A 20,200-nucleotide genomic window follows, 5' to 3' on the forward strand; every position below is an offset into this window, starting at 1 on the left:
AAAAGGTAATTTTTCCTCTCATTTGCCAAATTGGCGAAAGCTCTTATGGTCATGAGGACTCAAACTCGAGATCTTTCACTCTTCACATATGTGTTCATTTACCATAGAAATAATTTTATAGTAAGTTTTAATGTTTCTAATTAATTTTATATTTATATGTTGTAGAAATGAGCGACGATCCAGACCTTAGCTGTGTTTTAGCTCCCACACCTTGTATGTCCAGGTTTGATTATACCGGCCCATGCCTTGAAAAAATTATTAGATAGAATCAGTTTGCCACGTCAGCATTTTGCCATCAAATTCAATATTTTCAATATTATTGAAAATATTGCAATCAAATGCATTTTGCCAGAAAATTAAGATGAGTAATTTTACTCAACAAATTAATTACATCAAACGTAAACATTCATTTAATCCATCTCTTTTGTTTTACTTTTTTTTTATATATTTTTTATTATCTTACATATCTTCTCTCTAAAAAGTCTCAAAATTCTTTCTAATTTTATTTCGATTTTAGAATAATATTTGAAATAGGAAAAAAAAATAAAAAAAAGAAATGTATAATTTAGAAAGTATACTTTTGTCTACTTAATAAAAGAGAAAGAATATGAGCAATCATCTTTCAACCATCTCAAATAGTTTCACGTCCGTTACCAATCTATTTTTTTGCTCAATACACATGCAAAAGAACAAATATAATTGTTTTTTTTTTACATGATTCATCTCTTTTTCCCTTTAAAATCACAATTTTTATTATTTTTAATGATATTATGTTTTAACATTATTGATTAAAATTTTGATATATATGTTACCTAAGTGGTAGCAAGCCAAAACTTTTTGAAATTGACTTTCATGCTCCTTGACAATGGCACGTTTTGTGAGGTTTAATTCAACCCGTCATGACTATTAACAAAAGGAGTTCTAACGGCTTTAATTACTTTAATTACTTTAATTACTTTAATTTAGAATTAAACCTAACTCCCTTTATGTGCACTCTAATAAGGTTAACTTTTTTTGAAGATAATATTAATATTTCATTAAAAAATTTCAAATCAATACAAATATTACTGGGAGGACATTATCCCTCTTATGAAGTACAGACATAGAATAAAAACTATAAAATAATTATTGTTCATTGATCTAATAAAAAATAAAAGATGAACTTCAAGAAAACAGATAGAACTTCGAAAGTGATTAATTAGATGAATTCTCCCAATCTTCTATACATGGCGTAGTTATCCATGAATTAATTGCTTATGATGAACACATAGGATTTGAACTACTAAATCCAGTGAAGGAACATATCATACTACTAGGGTTCAAAAGATGAATATCATCATATAGTTGAAAAATTCTCTACAAATTGCAACATATCCAAATAAGCCAAAAAAATGCAAACAACAAAACAAAACTCTACATAAAATGGAGAGATCATAAACTCCACACAAGATGGAGATAAAACACAAATAATAGTAGAAACATAAATAACATGAATCTATGCTATAATAGACATAGATACGTAATTTATTTATTGAAAATACAAAAATTTACAATAAAATTAAAAATATAAGAGGGGCTGTCACAAGAGCGGTTGGAGCATTAAGCATATGCTAGCATTGGTTCGCCAATAAAGAGATATTGAAATCTCGAAGCCTTCGAAAACTAATGCTTCCTTCCTCCTTACTCCTGAACAACTTGGTCCGAGAAGCCTAATGGATGCCAATAGATGTATCTTCATTGCTATTTTTCCACCAAAATTAATTCATAGCATTCTCAATTGTGTCACAAATATTGACAGGCAATATGTCCAGTGTAATATTTGAGATGAGAGAAAAAAAAATATTAAAGCGAGAAAAGTATAGAGAAGATGAATGAGAGAAAATTTTTGAGAGACATTCACCATGCTAACACAATATTAATTATTAATTTTTTCACTCCGGCGTGCCACCTCAGTTATTAGGTGTACTCTTGTGGAAACCGATTAGAAGAGAGTTTAATGTTAAAAAATAGAAATTGAGATAGTTTTAAGTGACAAATTTAAAATGAGGTAGCATAAAGTGGTACTCTATAAGTTGGGGAAGTTCATATAATAATTTTTATAATTTTATTTCAAGCAAAATTGAAAAGGAAAAACAACTCTCTTTCTCTGCAACTACGAAATAGATGTCTTAAACAAGATCCGTGTAATATATTTACGGGGGAGTTGGCATTTTTAGGTTTTGGTGTGAGCCAATAGAATGGCCTCCACGTCGCAGTCCCTCCGCTTTCTAGCTCCTGCCTCCGCCGGTCCCGGTGGCGGCAGCTTTGATGCTCTCAATCGCATACTTGCAGACCTCTGCACTCGTGGCAACCCCAAGGTATTGCCAATTTTTCCGTCTCTTCTTCTTCTTCGTTTTCTTTCTTTTTGTTTTGCGGGGAAATGAAGTGAGAGGGAGACGGAAGGGTGAGAATTGTGCTTCTGTTTGCATTTTGGTTGCGAATTGCGGATTAGTGATGGAGTTAGTTTGGAGTGGAATAAACAAGTGAAGTTAATTTTGCAGTTAGACTTGGTTCCCGGGGGTTAGTGTAAATATTGTTGAGATTCTCTGTTTGACAGTCGAGAAAGTGGTGGAAAAACGGTGACAGTGAAAATCAAAATAGTTCTATATCTCTTTCTGAATTAAGGATAAACTAGCTTTAAATGAGCTTGTAGTTGTGTTTTGTTGAGTTTATGAGTACTGATTTTAGGATTCTATGCTACTTTACTTGAAAATACAATGCAAGAAAGAGAAGTCGACATATGTTTCTGCTTTTCGTTTTGTTGGTTTCTGTTGAATTAATTGTGTAATTTATGTTGGTGCTTTATATTAGCTTCTTTAAAACTTGCTATCTGCCTGATTTAAAGTATGTTATTTGTTTTTATTGTTTATGTATAGTATTTAATTTCTGGGCTTTGATGGATAAATGTTGTGCTATATACAGGAAGGCACATCAATGGCCTTAAGAAAACATTTGGAGGAGGAAGCCCGTGATCTTAGTGGAGAAGCTTTTTCCCTTTTCATGGATCAGTTATATGAAAAGATTTCGAGTCTGCTAGAAAGTAACGAAGTTGCTGAGAATTTGGGAGCCTTAAGAGCCATTGACGAGTTGATAGATGTGGCACTTGGCGAGAATGCCTCTAAAGTCTCTAAATTTTCTATTTATATGCGGAATGTGTTTGAAGTAAAACGAGATCGTGATGTGTTGACCCTTGCTAGTAGGGTTCTTGGCCATTTGGCTAGGGCTGGAGGGGCAATGACTGCAGATGAAGTGGAATTTCAGGTTCATTCTAGCTTTATTTAATTGTTAGTATTTCTCTTGCTTTGCATCACCTTACATTTCTTTTTTGTCATAGGTGAAAATGGCACTAGACTGGCTTCGCAATGATAGAGCAGAATATCGTCTCTTTGCTGCAGTCTCAATCTTGAAAGTATAGTACTATTTTCCCTCACAAATTATTGGAAAAAACATTTTTTTTTCCTTGTTACTAGTGTTTAGTTGGAAGACTAAATTGTTTAGTTCGGAAACTCAGTTTGTATTTTGTCAACATTTTCTTTCGATTTTCAGTAATATCTTCATGGTCGAGACATATACTCTGCATTTTGACCATGGCAGGAAATGGCAGAAAATGCTTCCACAGTATTCAATGTTCATGTTCCTGAATTTGTCGACGCTATCTGGGTTGCATTGAGGCATCCAACACTGGAGGTTAGAGAGTGAGCTGTTGAGGCATTGCGTGCTTGCCTTCGAGTTATTGAAAAGCTTGAGACACGTTGGCGTGTGCAATGGTTAGTACAGTTATGAAATATTTCAATTTATGAAAGTAAATATATTTCGCATCAAGAAGTTCTACTTGGGTGATTGCTTGACCTGTCCTAATTCACCTGGCCACTCATTTGGGGAAGAAAAAAAAAGCAAAAATAAGAGAGCTCCGGAAGCTATTTGAGATGTTTGAAGGATGCAATTGGTAGAAGAGAAGAACTCTCATAGTTTTCCTGTTTAACCAATTTACACTCATTGCACTTTGCATTTGGCAGCTGAAAAGTTGAGAAGTTATCCAGGAGAGGTTCATTTAGGAGCAAGATAATGAATTTAAATACCATTTGGTCAAAATAGACGTGTTTGCTTTTTCACTGTTGAAAGCTGAGTTAGGGATCAAGACTCAAGAGTCTTTTGGTTGGGAAGATTCTTTTTTGACATTTTCCATAGGTTTGTGTATGTCCTATATAGATCCCATATGCTTTGGCTGGTAAATTTGATGCATTGATGATGGAGGTTAAACTGGGAAGAGGTAGATCTAGAACCATATGGAAGGAAGTTGTCTCAAAAGATTTATTACTTCTTGACGTTAATGGGACTTGGATATGAATAGAATGGAATAGAAACAAAGGAATCATATAGCCGACTCCAACTAGTTTGGGATTAAGGTTTAGTTGTTGTAAAGATGAGGAATATTTGGACCTATAAGGACACCAAATTTCCAATTTATAGTGAATACAAGATATTATACAACAAAAGGTAAATTCTGGTGGTTATTAGTGATGAATAGTCTCTAGAATTAGTCAGTGGATTGGCGTTATAGCTTTTATGTTCTCCGGGTTGTTGCTCTGGTACCAAATGTTGCTGAGGTTAATCTAGTAATGATCATTGATCTTGAAAGAGAGGTCTAATAAAAAAAAATATGGAGAATAATTGGCCATGAGGCCCATGACAAGATAACTCAAAGTTAAGAAATGAAGTTTGTGGATTTTTGGTTCAAGCGATGAAAGAAGCCTGTGTCTGAAATTCTTGATCAATTGGAAAAGATTCTTGACAGACTTTGTGCTAATAGTTTGTTACTTTCTTTTGATTATACCACAAAAAATTGATAAGAAGCTCTTTATCTGCCCCTCTGAATGGGGGAAAACAGAGGGGTAAGAGGAAAGCTCAGAAAAAAATCCTCATTTAGTTGAATGACATATTTGTTGAAGGTCTATATTAGTATATTCTGATAAGAAAATTGTCCTGCTTGGATTTGATGGGCTTCTCTGCTGGTCCTTTTTGTAAGAAAAAAGTGTTTCCTAATGTGTTTGTTGACCTTGGTGCTGCATGCTTGTGGAATTTACTTCCAGGCTTCACGTTCTGAGATGCTTTATCTTGTGACAAGAGTAAAATCTAGTATATGCTTTTCTTTTGAAAGAAAATTATGCTCTATTGAGTAATAAATGCTGTTTGGTTTTGCTTTTGAACTGGTACTATCGTATGTTCGAGGCCACACAGGATGGCTTGGGTAAAAATGCGCCTGTTCACAGTATACATGGCTCTTTACTTGCAGTTGGAGAGCTTTTGAGGTCAGTTAATACGCCTTATTTCTTTTTCTGAAACAGTTTTTGACCTTTGGCTTATGGACTAATTTAATTTTTGGTATAAGAACATTTGTGTTGAGAAATTTATTCCAGTTTTTGAGGTCAGTTTGTCTCAATTTTATTCATTTCAAGTTTTTGAAAATGTTGTTGAGAGTTGGGAATTCGTCCTACTCATTTAGGGGCTGGGAAATTGAAAGGCATATGGGAACAATAACCACTATTGGTCTTTATGAGTTCTTAGACAGATTGTTCCAGGTCTTGTTAATCATTGCTTCAAGAACTAAACAAAATGTTCTATATCAAGTGGACTGCAACATAACCTGCTGATGTGTTGTTACGATTTGAGAGAGAGAGAGAGCAAGCTCTGTCTTTTGTCTCTTTCTTTTATGAAAAGAATTTCTGTCCTTTTATTATTTTGATTATGCCCTCTTATTTGGGTATGTTTAAAACCATAATATCGGGCTTTCATTTGGAGGCCTATTAGGCTACAGTTCACCTTTTGTATTTTAAATAAAGGGTTACCACTTAATTAGTTACTCACAGATAATCATAATTTATTTATATGTTAACTTCACAGTATTGACAAGTGTACATTTAATAAGTATAGGTTAGTTCACTTGTAACCTGGAGTTCATGGGTTCAAGCCACATAAACAGCTTTCCTGTGAAAAGAATGGGGAAGGTTGTATGCATCAACCCTCCTCAGATCCCACAAATGTGGGATACTTCATGCACTGGCTCTCGCTTTTTTATATATGTTAAGTAATAAATTTGAGTCATTTTGCATATTTTTTAATTGTATCCCTAGCCATCACAGTCTAATATGCTTCGATACTGGGACACTGTGATAACAATTTTTAGAATCTTGGTGGTACCTTTTTAATGGCGGGGAGTTTAAGGACCTTATTTTGAAAACTTACATTAATGTTGTTCTGCTTCAAGGATTAAAGTTATATGATGTTGATGTTATTAATTTGAAGCAAGCGGACCCCTTCTTGTGGCTCCTTGAGGGATATTTTTATCTTTTAGGATATGAGGTTTGTTTGTAATTGTAAGGCTTATAGTTCATCGGTTCTTTTTTCATTTTTGTTTTGTTAGATGTTTGGGCCTTAGGGATCAGAGCGTGGGTGACATGATGGTTTATGATCTAAATAGGCCTAGGAAGAAACCTCTCTCCTCCCTGCCCCCCCCCCCCCCTCTCTCTCTCTCTCTCTCTCTCTCTCTCTCTCGCTCTCTCTCCCCTTCCTTTTCGCAGATGTCTTCTATGTATGTGAATTATGCTTGCTAGGTGGGTGCTTGAGTGGAGTTCAATCTGATTTGGCATTTGTGGAAAACCTATGGAGTCTGAGAGTTACTTGTAGTGTTAAGAGATTTGGTAGTTGCCTAAGGAAGTATGCTTTTGAGGAATTCTACCATTTGATGCTCAATTTACTTGGTTAATTTCCAATGAGCTTCATTTTCTCCAACTATAAATGGATTTTTTTTTGTTTTAGTGATTTGGAGGATGCTTTGGAGTTACTAGAGTTACTATTTTGACTTGTGTTTGATAAATTCTTATCACATGAGACGGGCTCATACTTCTCTTGTTTGAGAATGTGGTTTTTTTCATCTTATTTTTGACAGACTGATGGAGGAATGGTGGGAATGATGCTGAATGAAAGGTTGATAAGACTTTATGCTTGTGAAATTTAGATTTCTAAAAGTAATTTCGGAATTGAAATGTTAATATTATTGAGGACATCCAAAATCTAAATCAAGAAGTATGGATATCCTTCAGCAAATTGATTAGTTGAATATATTGGAGTAAATAGGATGTAACCAGAAGCTGTTGATTTTCTTTTTTTAGGATTTTCAACAGTGTGTTGTTTTTTTATTTTTAAATTTTTTCCTGGTTGAAATTTAAACTAGATAAGAATGTTATACTATGTTGCACAGAAACCGAAACGTGGAAGCGTGGAAACGCGGAAATGGACACGGGGAAATGGTATTTTTAAAAATATAGAAAACGGAAACGTGGGGGAAATGGGTAAATATGAAAAGTATAGGGTTTTATTTATAAAATACAAAAAAATAAATTATTATAAACCATTAAATATATTCAATAACAAGTCAAGTCCAATCAATATTTAATGATATCCAAAAGAATTACAAGTTTCATGCTCATAAAAAATACATGTTTTATGAATCTATATTTATTTATGTTTTTATTTTAATTAAGAAATGAGCTTTTGAGTTTATGGAAACATATTTCGAGAGCGGAAACGCGTTTCCAAATTATTCAATTTACAGAAATGGCCCCGAAACGTTTCCGTGCTGGAAACATTTCTGAAACATAGATGTTTTATGTAGTATTCTTGTTGATTTTCCTGTCTAGGGTGTTCCTTCCTTTTCTTCCTTTTTTTTGCTCCCATGAGAGTTCCTTTATCCTTACGTCTGTTAGATGTGCAAGAGAGAAAGAGCTCTTACTTGAAAAGCAATTAGCAATCAATCTGGTAAGAGAAACGAAAGAGAAAGAAAGGAAAGTTCTAAATCGTCTTAGAAGATGGATTATAAGCTTGTAATGGGAGGAATTCTAGCCTCTATTTGGGCATTGGTTTTGTTTTATAGATTAATAGGAAAGTACAGTAAAGTTTCCATGAATAACTTTAAAGATGAAATGCTGAAGAGACGTAGAAAAGAAATATGCCTACCTGAGATGGCTGCGACACCAGAAGTAATAATTGTTGGTGCTGGTGTTGCTGGCTCAGCTCTTGCTTATGCTCTTGGCAAGGTAAATTTTGTTATTTAGCATTGTATTATCAATCAATCAAACGAGTTTGAGATGAACAAATCTCAATGCATCAGTTCAAGTGCTATTTTTTTTTTACTACACTGAAACATAATAGTTTGGATATTAACTGCAGGATGGATGCCGGGTGCATGTAATTGAGAGAGACTTGAATGAGCCTGATAGAATTGTTGGTGAACTGTTGCAGCCCGGCGGGTATCTTAAATTGATTGAGTTGGGTCCTGAAGGTATATGGAAAATTCAGCACATCAGATCTTCTGTAGTTCAGAAATTTATTAGAGTTTCAAATTTTACTCAATTAGTTAATGATGCTGCAGATTGTGTAGAACAGATTGATGCTCAGCAAATTTTTGGATATGCTATTTTCAAGAATGGAAAAAGTAGCAAGCTGTCATATCCTCTGATGGCTTTTCATAATTCAAATGTGGCTAGAAGAAGCTTCCACAACGGACGTTTCATACAAAGAATGCGAGAGAAGCTTCTTGAATTTACCAAAACAGAAAAATACAGTTTTATTCTTGTATTCCATGGCCTTGAATTTCAGTACAGCCGCTTCTCCTTCTTCAACTACTCACTTTCTAATAATACCAAAACATAACAATAATCTTTTCAAGCTCTACTCTTGTTGTAGAAAATTATTAGTGTTTTCCAAATCAGAAAGAGCCGAAAGTACTGGAGTTACAGAGCAAGATCTTCCTTCTTCGTTTTCTGGTATGCTTATTAAAAATTTTCAATTCAAAGCTTAAGAAATTTAAATTTAATGGCTTTTAAATCTTATTTTGTATTTTCTTTCTAAAGGGTCATTATCTTCTACTCGGACACAGCTAGATCTCTTCAACAGCTGACACCACTGGTATGTTAATGGATATTTCTTGAATTTAGCATAATAGCTATTTGCAGAAACAAGACAGCACTGAAATACGAAAATTTTTGGTGATCAGGTTATGCAAGTGATGGCAGTTCCCGTAGACTTACAATTAAGGGAGCAGCTTGTGAAATTAGTAGGAGAAAGAGATGATGATGAAAATTTCAGCATTCCATTAGGTAAAAATCTGAAGAAGGTTAGTACAAAGTTCTTGACCATTTCACAGAAGAGAAACATTAGAAGACAAGCTTATTTGAATGAAGTTTCTCAAAGGAATGATTCAGTTTTCTTTGCAACTATTGGAGCTTTCGTAATTTTTGCTTAGCTAATATACTTATTATCATAGTTAGAATAAAACTATAAAGTTATATAAAACTCATTTATAAAATTACAACATCCAAATGGGTCTTATAAGATGTAACTTTTAATTGCAAGTTTCCTCTGCCCAACAAGAAATAGTAACATCTGTTAGACCATGAAATGAAAGAAAATCTGCCATGGTAATACAGAAATTTGATCCATATATATATGGTTTAAAAAGAAAACATACCAATGATGTAAGGAAATAGCAAGACAGAAGACGGCATCCAAGTTCAATAAAAGATAGCAAGTTGCAATTCCAACTCAGCCGCAGTTTGCTCTGCGTTTTGCTTTAACCGGAATACTAGCGTTAGGACGCACGATGGGCGGAGTAATATCAAATAATAAAATAATTTTTTATAACATTATTTAAAAATAACAAAATTGTATAATAAATTGATCGTGAAATGCATTATAAGATTGTATTTCATTGAGATAAAAATGTCTTTTTAAGTATCCTGCGAAGCCTTTCACCAAGGTAGATGTGTCAAAAAGGTTAGCATTTCGGATTTCACACGGTTTCATTTAACATGTGACACAATTATGGTCAAAGCAAACAAGATACAAAAATTAGGCGGGCTACATGAACACGACACATGCAACTCGCCTAATATCATAAGCGAGAAATGTAAAAAAAATAAAAAAAAGTTGTATGTATATAATATGTTTGAAAAATTAATTGTTTGTCCTGCTGATTCTATTTTGGTTTTTTAATTTTGAATTTTTAATAATTTATGAAACTTTTAGAAATATAAAACACTTTATCTTCTTACAACTGTTCTAAATAATTATTATCTCCTCACACTTGACTTTTTCAGAGACTTAAACTTAACTTCCATATAATGCAAACTGATATATATATATATATATATATATATATATATATATATATATATATATATATATATATATATATATATATATATATATATACTTCAATTTTAAATAGTTACTTACTACAACATCCTGAACCTCTTCCTGTTTCTCCTTCCCTCATTCTCAATCTCTTCGTCCTCCTCGCCGCGGTCATTCTCCTTAATGTACCAGCGACCATCATTGTCAGCAGTCAATGGATGTACACCACATTTGATGATATGAAAATCTGGTATCCTGCTCCCTTCGTTATCTATGGCATAGGATTTGAAGGAGGCCTGCCTCAAATGATATTTGGACATAAATACATTAGACTCGCACCACAAGACAACGTGTTCTGATTGGAGGGTCATGCCATCTTTGTTAGAGAAATATTGCCTCAACTGGTATTTCGACTCGGCAGTAAATACATCAAGAGTCACCGTATTCAGTTATAAACCGGCGATCACATTGAATGTCCGAAAGTGGAGTATTATTGCCTTGGCATGAAACAACAGCGCAAAAAGCGCAACCCAGCAATTTAGGACTGTAACCTGCCTCGAGCGATAATGATAATGAAGATCCAGTACTTTGATAGCTGAACCAATTTGGGACTTCAGTCCCAGGTATGCACAACCTAACTTCACATAGATCTTCGCAATCAGATGGATCTTTTCGGTGAATAACATTGGTAATGATTCAAGAGAACTGCAGCTAGGCATATTCACAAGTTCTAACCCAGATGGAAGCTGTGGCACACGTTGAAGGTTCTTACAATTACTTAAATTTAGTATAGTCAGGTTAGTAAGTCCTTTGATGGTTACTGGCAAGCTCCTGAAATCATTGCTTGATAAATTTAACTCTCTCAAGGACACTGAGAAGCCAAGACTCTTGGGAATTTCTTTTATACCGCAGTTCATTAGCTGAAGCTCTTGTAGACTCGTCAATGCTCCCAGAGAAGGCAATGTCATACCTACATATCCTGAATAACCTAAATCTACTAGGTTTTGCAAGCGGGATATGGAGGATGGTAGTTCCTTTATACCGCTAAAAGTGGTATCTATCCTCTTCAAAGATTCTAAATTCCCCAAGTCTTCAGGCAATTTTTTGAGGCGAGGACATTCTCTAAGAAGCAAACTTTCAAGAGACTTGATATTGCATATGCTTTTTGGAAGTCTTGCCAGTTTTGAGCATCCGCTAAGATCAAGCAGTTGGAGAGATCTTAACTTACCGATACCGCTTGCGAGGCTATTGAGGCTTGTGCAGGATACCAACTCCAGTTTAACAAGTTGGAACTGGCGTCTAATTGATGGGGGCACTTCTATTGCAGTTCCGCTTAAATTTAACCTCTTTGTAACTTTTGGAATCTCCGGAAACCTTGTGATTTTTTTGCAATTGCGGAGAGATAGACATTCAAGTCTTGTTAATTGGAGGCAGCCTGGGAAACTACTGATAAGTTTACACTCATTTAGATTCAGATGAGTAATCTTTGTGCAAAATCCAATAGATGAGGGAACTTCAACCAAACTTGTGCAACCTTAGAAATTGACAAACTCAAGATTTGGAGCTTCAGACAAGATTAGGTACAGAGTAGCTAAAACGCACTAGATTTTCAAGAAGCTGTAAAGAAAACGAAGAAAAAAAGGCAATATTTGGTTTTGGTACATCGGAAAATCTTAAAGGGAAGAGACTGCAAGGTTTGGAGTTTGAACCCTTCATGACCTCCTGCACTGCGAAGCAAATGCTGACCTACTGTTCCAGTAAATATTATATAAAAAAAATTAACAAAGGTTAACTACATTTGTTATAGAACTAAATGCCTTAACTCCACTCCAAATTTGTCTAAATCTGCTATGGGGCATTTCCAGTTCAACAAGATTTCTTGGATTAAAACTCGCCGGCAAAGATTCCAATGGGTATTGCTCCCAGTGGAGACACCTTATCTCGTCAGGAAGAAAACTGGGGCCTCCAGGGAGCTGCACGTTGATTCTGCTGGAGAAAGGATTATAGAATTTAAGGATTCTAAGGTTATTCATCCCTTCAAAAGCACGAGCAGATAAATTTACATCTGGAATTTTAGACAACGTTGAACATTTGTAACGCACTTATGAGTACAAGTCCTCCTAAAAAATATAGTTGGAGTTCCTCTGCAAAATACTTCGGCTGGCCGGCTCCCCTTAATTCCACCGCTGACTACAACATCCTCAACCTCTTCGTCTTTCTCTTTTCTTCTTCCTCAACCTCGTCCTCCTCACCTACCACATTACTAAACCTAAGGTGATGATGGACGCCACACTTAACAATCGCGTTGTAATTGCGACGGTTTTCCATATCTAGAGCGTAGAATTCAAAGACTGTCTTCTTGTTATCTAAAGGGAGCTCAATTCTCTCACTCCAAAAGACCACATGTTCTGAATGAAGGACGAAACCTTCGCTTGACTCTGGATAAAAAACTTCATAACGCGGAGGTATAAACTCCTTAACCTCGAGATAACCTAGTTCTTTCAGAGTCTCGTTGGTGAAAATATAGACTGTGTAACCAATACTTGATACACCATGCCAAACAGAGTCCAAAAACTTTGGATCTATAACAACGCAGAGACCAAATTGCACCCTCTCGCATTGTTTGGATGATGAAGACAAAGTCAGAGAATATCCACAGTTATTTTGATACATCATCGTTTGTGGCAGCTCATTCCCAGGGTAAAAAATAGTCTGTACCAAGAAAATCGCAGTTATTTTGATAAAACCTACAGAGAACAGAAATTAATGGTATATATCTATATATATAAATAGCAGATGAAGAGGGAGAAAGGCATACCTTTCTACTCGCCAGAGGTGTGGCTAGTAAATGATCCACAAATTCATTACACTTACCCAAATCCAAATTGAAGCAATTAGCAAATGCAAATGTAACAATGTTGTCTAGTTGGAATAAGCTGGATGCTGATTTCAAACTAGTGCAATTATCTCCGAATATATTAAATAATTTCGAGAGAGATGGAAGTTCACTTGGTAAATATTTTAGTCTCTTACATTGTCCAAAACTCAAATAAAGCAGCTTAGATAGTTGTTTGATGCAATCAGGTATGCTCTCGAAATTATTCCCACCTATCAGTAAATATTCCAGTGATGAATCCGAATGGCAAAGACAGCTAGGAAATTCTGATAGGCCACAAGATTCTAGTTTTATGAACGTCAATTGTCTCCACAGATTGACAGAAGACAGTAGTCCTTTGATACGAATACCTCCAAGATGAAGCGCTGTTAGAGATTCTAAATCCCCCAATTTCTCTGGCACACTATGGAGATTTGCACAGTTCCCTACCAGGAGAGTTCTTAATTTTCTAAGATTGCAGATGCTGTCTGGTAGTTCTATTAAACCAGAATTGATTGCATTTAAGCCCCCTAGAGATTCCAAATTCCCTATGTTTTCTGGCAATCTCTTTAGATTTACACATCCTGTGATTTGAAAGTCCATTAGAGACTTCAGATTGCAAATGCTGTCCGGGAGACTTTCAAGCATTGTACAATCACTCAAGTCAAGTGAGGAAAGACGAGAGAGAGACCCAATTGATGGGGGCACCTTTTCTATTCTAGTTCGTTGCAAAACTAGCTCCTCTACGTTATACGGGAACTCTGGAAACTCTGCAAGTTTTAAGCATTCAGAGGCCCTAAATTCCTTGAGACTTTTCAAATCAAGGAGGCTTGGTAAAGTGCAAAGACTATCGCATTTCGTTAGATGCAATCGAGTAAGCTTGCTCAAATATTTTGGAGAGGGAATCTCAACCAAACTTTCACAGTAACTCAGATCTAAAAACTCAAGTTTCGCGGCTTTAGACAAGTCTGGAACTCTTATTAGCTCCTTAGAGTGACTGAGATTGACGAATTTCAAATTTCCCAGTTGCTGTAATGAAAAAGAAGTGTAAGAATAAAATCATATATCTAAGGTTCACAAAAACTACCTGCAAAGAAGCATTCTAAATCCTACCTGAACTCCACTGCAAAGTTCTTTTAGTTTGCTTGCACACATGCGAAGTTCGACCAGATTCTCTACATAAGAACCCAGCGGCAAAGATTTTAAAGGGAATTGATACCAGTGGAGTAACCTTAGCTCTTCTGGCAGAAAACTGAGGCCTTTAGGAAGGTATACTTTGATTTTACTGGGTGAAGCATAGAACTTGAGAAACTTAAGATTATACATTTTCTCGAAGGCTGTAGGTTTTAAATTTAGCTCTTTGGCAGTAGACATGTTCAATGATATGCCTTTAATTGCTTCAGTCCCCTGAAAACAAACAGCCAAAATAAGTGCAAAAAGAAATCCAAAAGGTCATTAGAATTGAAGTTTTTTCTTAAAAAGTAGTAACGTTTTTATAAAGCTCAAAATATATAACAATAATATTACTCAAATACATTGATTCTTGCCTCAGCTCTTGTGAACAGGTAATATATATCCTTGGGATCCCACAGCCACCCACGCTTTCCAAACTGTTTTTCCTCGCGAACAATATCCTTGCCCATTTTCTGTAGCAAGTCATGCATATGTAACTGATTCATTGTGATGGTGATGAGAGATCTATCAACGAGACGACTTATTCCAAATTTTGAACCAGGGACATCTAATAGACTTTCAACGCGATGTTTATCTTCTCCTTTAAACATGCATGCAATAGCAAGAAAGATTTCCTTTTCATTCTCACGTAGTCCATCATAACTTATTCTCAATATATGCTTGATTTTTTCATCAGATACACATTTTAATAGTTCCAATTCATCTACCCATACTTCTTCACTCTTGCCATACAAATTGGAACCTAAAACTCTGAGAGCCAACGGAATGCCCTGAGCATGAGCAATGGCCATATTGGACAACTCAAAATATCCTGTTCTTGGAAATTGTTGCTTGAAGGCATGCTTGCAAAACAGGCAGAGAGCTTCACTTTTATTTAATTTCTCAACTTCATATATTGTGGCACCAAAGTTCTTAAGCAATTGTCTATCTCTGCTTGTCATAATTATTCTACTCCCTTGACCATAATCAGCATGCTTTCTGATTAAAAGTTCTACTTGCTGCACTAAATCATCCACATCATCAAGAACTATGAGAACTTTTTTTCTTGAGAGCCTACGTCTATTGAAAAGAGACAATGTACTACGATTACTTGAATTTTCTGCCTCTAATAGATGAGAAAGAATTTCCTTTTCTAAATCACAAAATGTGCACTTTTCTAATCTTTCCTTAACATTTGCAACAAAACATCGGCTGGTAAATTGAACAGAAATTCTATCAAACACTTGTCTAGCAATGGTTGTTTTGCCGATACCGCCCATCCCCCAAATTCCTACAACTCGTACATCTGGCGACCCAAGGCATAACAATGACTCAACAATCTTGACTCGTGAATCAATTCCAACTAACCCATCATCATAAGCATCACTTGGATACACAATATTTAGTTTCTTCGAAGTATAGCCGACAATTTCCTCAATTAACTTGGAGTCAGACCTGGTTATATACATGGAAGGTACGACCAATCATCCACTAAAAATATAAAAAAAATAGGTAACCAAATTTATAAAGAATACTAACTAGGAATCATATAAACATAAAATAATAGAACAAGGACAATTGTACTTGCTTAATGTTTTGTGAAACCAATCCTGACATTTCTGAAATTTCTCTAAGAGCTTGGCACCAACTATCAACCTTGTGCAAATACTCCGGTCCTTCTCTATGCTTAGCTATGGCATCCCCAAATTTCCCTGTCAGATTTTGAACATGGCTTGGATCTACTCGGTAAAAAACTGGTAAGACCATCTGCTCCATTGTTTTGTTGCACTCAAGTATCTTCACAAGCTCATCCAAACACCAGGGAGAATATGCATAATTTTCTGAGAAAATGACCACTGAGATATATGATTTATCAATTATTGCCAAGAGGGATGAAGAGATGTCTTCACCCCTGTCAAGTTTTTCATCCACGAAAGCAACTATTTCATTTTGACTCAAAGCTTTATGGAGGTGACTGAGAAATACATCCCGGACATCTTCACCTCTAAAATTAACGAACACATCGTACTGCTTCTCCAGTTTCTTCAGTGGCGAAGTGGAAGAAGAAGCCATAATATATTACTCTAATAAAAACAAAAAAATAAAAAAATAAGAGAGAGAGAGTTTACAGATATATAGTTGGAGATAAGACTCCAAGATTTCCACTGCAATTACTCCGAAGGAAGGAGATTACACATTTAAAAGCATCAGACAGAAAACGCGTGTAGGAAAGTTGGGTAATTGTTCTGATCTACTTTAATGACCAAAATTGCAAATCATAGAAGAAAATAAGAATCTTTCCTCTCTTTTTTAAAAAATAAATAAGTTAATTTAAATATGAATTTTCATGGTATAAATATATTACTTAATTGAATTTATGTAATAATATATGAAATAAATTCATAATTGAAAATTTTATGTACTTTTATTTTCTTAATTATCTTTGAAATTATAATAAAAATAAATAACAAATACCAATTATATTTAGTTATGTCATATAATTTTTTATACTTTTATTAAAATAAATATATAAAATAAAAACATTATTAATAAAATTATTACATTTAATTTAGTGATAGTTATATATTTAACTTGGATCTCTTTATTCAATAGTAAAATAATGTTAAAAAATACTAAATTAAAAGATAAAAATATTAAAATAAAAATCACAATAATAAAAAATATTTTTCTAAAAAAATAAATTTTAGAAATGCTCAGTGATCAAATTTGATAAAATAAATAACTTAAATAAGTAAAAAAATTTTGAAAAATTGACATCTATAAAAGAGGAATTTTGTCATACAAAGATGATTCCTCAATTTTGTTGAATTCATTTGAAAAATTCATTTATAAAAAGAATTTGGTGTAATTATGTTAAATTTCATATAATTAAATTCATAGAATTGAAATTAAAATTTTTTTTTTCATTCCAAACATAAAAATATAGATTTTTAAATATAATTTAGAAAAAATTAATTACATCCCCGTGTATATCAAAATACAACTATTTTATTTCTACCATTTTAAAAATATTTTTTAGAGTTTATACCTTTAGAAATATTAAATTAATAGGTCCGTCCAATTTTATAACTCCCCCGTCAGTTCAATTCAAAAAATAATGATCAAATGAAAGAGATTAAAATTTTATACCTAATGTACCCTTAAGAATTATCCCATCCCCACCTCAGTCTCTCATCTCTCCTTAATCTCCGTCACTCTCAAAACCATAACTATTATTTTTCAGACAAAGTATTTCTCAATGTCAAAAAGTAAAGAAATTTGCTCTAAGGACCATACTTTTTGACTTAGCACCACGCTCTCCTGTGGGCTCAACCTGTTCCCCCAAAAATGGTAAGTTCGGGACACTTACCTCTTTTTTTTTTTTTTTTTTTTAAAAAAGCAAAGCAACATCACGTTGCATTAATAATCACAAAAAGGAAACAAGCACTGCAGGATAGTACCCCATAGCTGCAAACGAGCGTAGGAATATGATGTCCGAGCTAACGAATGAGCATCTATATTTATTTATCTATAAATCCACCTAATGGTTATATCAAGTTTAGAAGCTAAAAAAAAAACCTTGCAATCATTTAAAATAATCCCAGATTCAGTATAAATTATTCGAATTGAAAAGGTATAAAATAGCTTGACATCAGTATAAATGGATCCCGCTAAAGCAGATGGTCTTGGAGCCAAAGAAGCGAGGTTCCTCTTGAACTATGTTTTTTCTACTCTGATGCATTGTTTCAACTTTCAATCAATCGCTTGAAAAGCTAACTGTTATATTACATTACAAAACAATATTTCATATTATCTCATGTCTGTTGCTTTTATGTTTGCTTTTGTTTTAGAAGATCTCTGTTTTCTTATTTGAATAGACTTTACTCAATTACCCAATTTACCCATAACAAGTAAGTCAACCTCTTCGGTCTTCACCCCCAATGTAATGCTAGGATTCATCTTATATTTACAATACATCATTATATTTACAACCAATGGTTATTTCATCTTATAGTTATTGATTTTATTTTTTTATTTTTATATTATTTTACTTTGTTTTTTATTTTGAGTTTATTGGTATTTGATTGAATATTTCATTATTTTTTATTTTGATTTTAAATATTTTATTGATTTTTTATTAAAATTATTTGGATGAAGTTTAAACCGTGACATTTGGTTATGAAGATAATAAAGAAGGGGATGGTTTGGCATAAAATAAAAATGTAATATGAAAATAAGGATATTTTTGTCTTTTCTGTTGACTTAACAACTAAATTGACAAAATAGAATGGAAGAATTAATGATATGACAAATGTAAAATACGGAGTCTTCAAAAAATATTTACCGAAATGGAGGGATTTACTAGTTTTTTATATATATAGGAATGTAATAGTAATTTTCCTTAGAATTTATTGTTTCAAATAAGGGGGTTTAAAGTCAAAATTTGGGAAATTTTTTATTTCCTTGGTTATTTGAGAAGGTTCAGCCACATCTTCCAAATGGGAACGGCAATAAAGACTTCTTTAGGCAAAGTAAGAAAATTACTACTATTTAGTACTTACAACACGAAATTTTTACAAACTATTGAAATTTGAGTTTATTATTTTGTAAGTCAGCAACTTAAAAAAATAAAAATCACTCCATAAAGTATTTACGAATTAAAACACTCTCATAAAATATTTACTTCATCCAAGAGAAAAAAATTACTGAGATACTCATTCCAACACTTATTGATTCAATAAGTTACTTTTTGATAAAATGAAATAGTTAAATTACCGTAAAAAGCATGAACTTTAATGTGATATTTTTTGGCCGATTCAGCTAATTCCTTGTCAATTATAACCTCTGTGTCAATTTCAGCGTTTATCCAGAGTTTGTCAATTTGTTGATTATTTCACCGTTAATTGACCCCATAACACGCCAACTCACATTCATGTTGCAATTCTTTGGTCATTCATCCTCACTTTTAATATCTCTACATTGAAAGATTGCGTTGTTGAGACAATCTTTTTCCCATTCAATCGCAAGCTTGAAAAAGTTTGGTACAATTACACAATTAATGGATTCTTGATGGAACCTCAACAAGCAACTCGTTGTCAATAATCCCAAGGTTCACCTAGTAGATTTCTTTGCTTCCTGAGTTGCATCACTCAATTGCACCCAATCGAACTCTAGACAAAGACCACAATTGATAATAAAAAATAAATCCATAGTATTGATTGATAGAATTAAAAATGTTGACCAAATAATGAAAAAAAAAACCCAAAAATTCAGGCTTTTTTAAGTGATTAAGCCAAAAAAAAAAATGTTTGTTTTGTTAACGATCAATTAAGGGACTAATACCATAAAACTGTTAATTCATATTTTTGTGGCACAGGATTAATATGAACTAATAGTACATTCCCTTCATTGTTAATGGAATAAAACAAAATCTTTTTTATAAAAAAAATTCACCGGCCTTAAAAGTGAAAAAAATATGTGGATGCCAAAGAAGCTTGATCAGTAATTGCACTTGATTGAATCATTTTGCTCGAGTTGTACATGCAAGATGATTTGGTGCAGCAAACAAATGCATCAATTCAATTTCAGGTTTCAATCTCAGTTTTTTCTCCAGAAGCAAGCCAACTCTTAAGTCTGAGTTCTTCCATATAAGCTGTTATTCAAGCTTGGAAACACATGCTGCAAAAGGAAAGCATAGGAAATAGGAATGATAACATAGTATATTATTTCAAAATGCCAACCAGATTCATTGAAAATAAGATCAAACAAACCTCTACGGCCAGCCACAGCCTGAAAGGTATTGCACATCCTCGTTCCACAGAAAAAATACTTAGCACTAATCAGTCTTTTAAGGGATATTGTTCTTCCTCCTGGATGTATAGTCTGACAGTGTACATGAATTCCATTAAATATATGTGCTAT

At 33.8% G+C, this 20,200-nt stretch overlaps 2 protein-coding genes and 1 non-coding gene across 12 annotated transcripts in view; 1 reads left to right on the top strand and 2 right to left on the bottom strand.

Moving 5' to 3' along the window:
- Nucleotides 1-2,095: 2,095 nt before the first annotated feature.
- On the top strand, nucleotides 2,096-9,105 carry LOC105646415 (serine/threonine-protein kinase TOR). 10 transcript variants are annotated; one of them, XM_089722608.1, is made up of 9 exons: nucleotides 3,236-3,300; nucleotides 3,374-3,448; nucleotides 3,586-5,348; nucleotides 6,986-8,132; nucleotides 8,266-8,377; nucleotides 8,468-8,693; nucleotides 8,782-8,861; nucleotides 8,949-9,003; nucleotides 9,092-9,105. In XM_089722608.1, the coding sequence occupies exons 4-8, from the start codon at nucleotides 7,905-7,907 to the stop codon at nucleotides 8,993-8,995; spliced, it is 693 nt and encodes a 230-aa protein (XP_089578734.1). In that variant the 5' UTR covers nucleotides 3,236-3,300; nucleotides 3,374-3,448; nucleotides 3,586-5,348; nucleotides 6,986-7,904; the 3' UTR covers nucleotides 8,996-9,003; nucleotides 9,092-9,105. The 10 variants fall into 10 exon arrangements, 5 of the variants coding, with proteins under 5 accessions (XP_089578737.1, XP_089578735.1, XP_089578734.1 ...); XM_089722610.1 differs by having other exon boundaries at nucleotides 8,028-8,132; XR_016321228.1 differs by lacking the exons at nucleotides 8,782-8,861; nucleotides 8,949-9,003; nucleotides 9,092-9,105 and adding an exon at nucleotides 2,096-2,357 and having other exon boundaries at nucleotides 2,962-3,300; nucleotides 3,634-3,806; nucleotides 5,278-5,348; nucleotides 8,028-8,132; nucleotides 8,468-8,724.
- Nucleotides 9,106-10,013: 908 nt separating this feature from the next.
- LOC110010785 (disease resistance-like protein DSC1) lies at nucleotides 10,014-16,515 on the bottom strand. Its single transcript, XR_016321369.1, has 7 exons — nucleotides 15,867-16,515; nucleotides 14,641-15,733; nucleotides 14,219-14,512; nucleotides 13,049-14,134; nucleotides 12,425-12,942; nucleotides 12,012-12,333; nucleotides 10,014-11,831 (listed from the first exon to the last, which is right to left on the bottom strand). It is a non-coding gene; the product is annotated as a disease resistance-like protein DSC1 (transcript).
- A 2,697-nt stretch (nucleotides 16,516-19,212) lies between these two features.
- The window catches only part of LOC105650836 (disease resistance-like protein DSC1), a 49,337-nt gene continuing 48,349 nt past the window's right edge, over nucleotides 19,213-20,200 (bottom strand). The window contains exon 6 of the mRNA XM_089722595.1: nucleotides 19,213-19,957. The gene's annotated coding sequence lies outside the window, so the exon portion shown is untranslated. The remainder of the gene's footprint in view (nucleotides 19,958-20,200) is intronic.

The sequence above is a fragment of the Jatropha curcas genome, chromosome 6 (genome assembly GCF_041381405.1).
Source record: "Jatropha curcas cultivar XTBG-Jc1 chromosome 6, XTBG_Jcur_1.0, whole genome shotgun sequence".
NCBI classification, from domain to species: Eukaryota; Viridiplantae; Streptophyta; class Magnoliopsida; order Malpighiales; family Euphorbiaceae; genus Jatropha; species Jatropha curcas.

Excerpts from the sequence above, each read along its gene's own strand:
- LOC105646415 (XM_089722607.1), top strand. The coding sequence starts at position 7,905 with ATGGATTATAAGCTTGTAATGGGAGGAATTCTAGCCTCTATTTGGGCA. Across the intron at positions 8,133-8,265 it reads TTGCTTATGCTCTTGGCAAG|GATGGATGCCGGGTGCATGT; the intron begins GTAAATTTTGTT and ends TATTAACTGCAG. Across the intron at positions 8,378-8,467 it reads GATTGAGTTGGGTCCTGAAG|ATTGTGTAGAACAGATTGAT; the intron begins GTATATGGAAAA and ends ATGATGCTGCAG.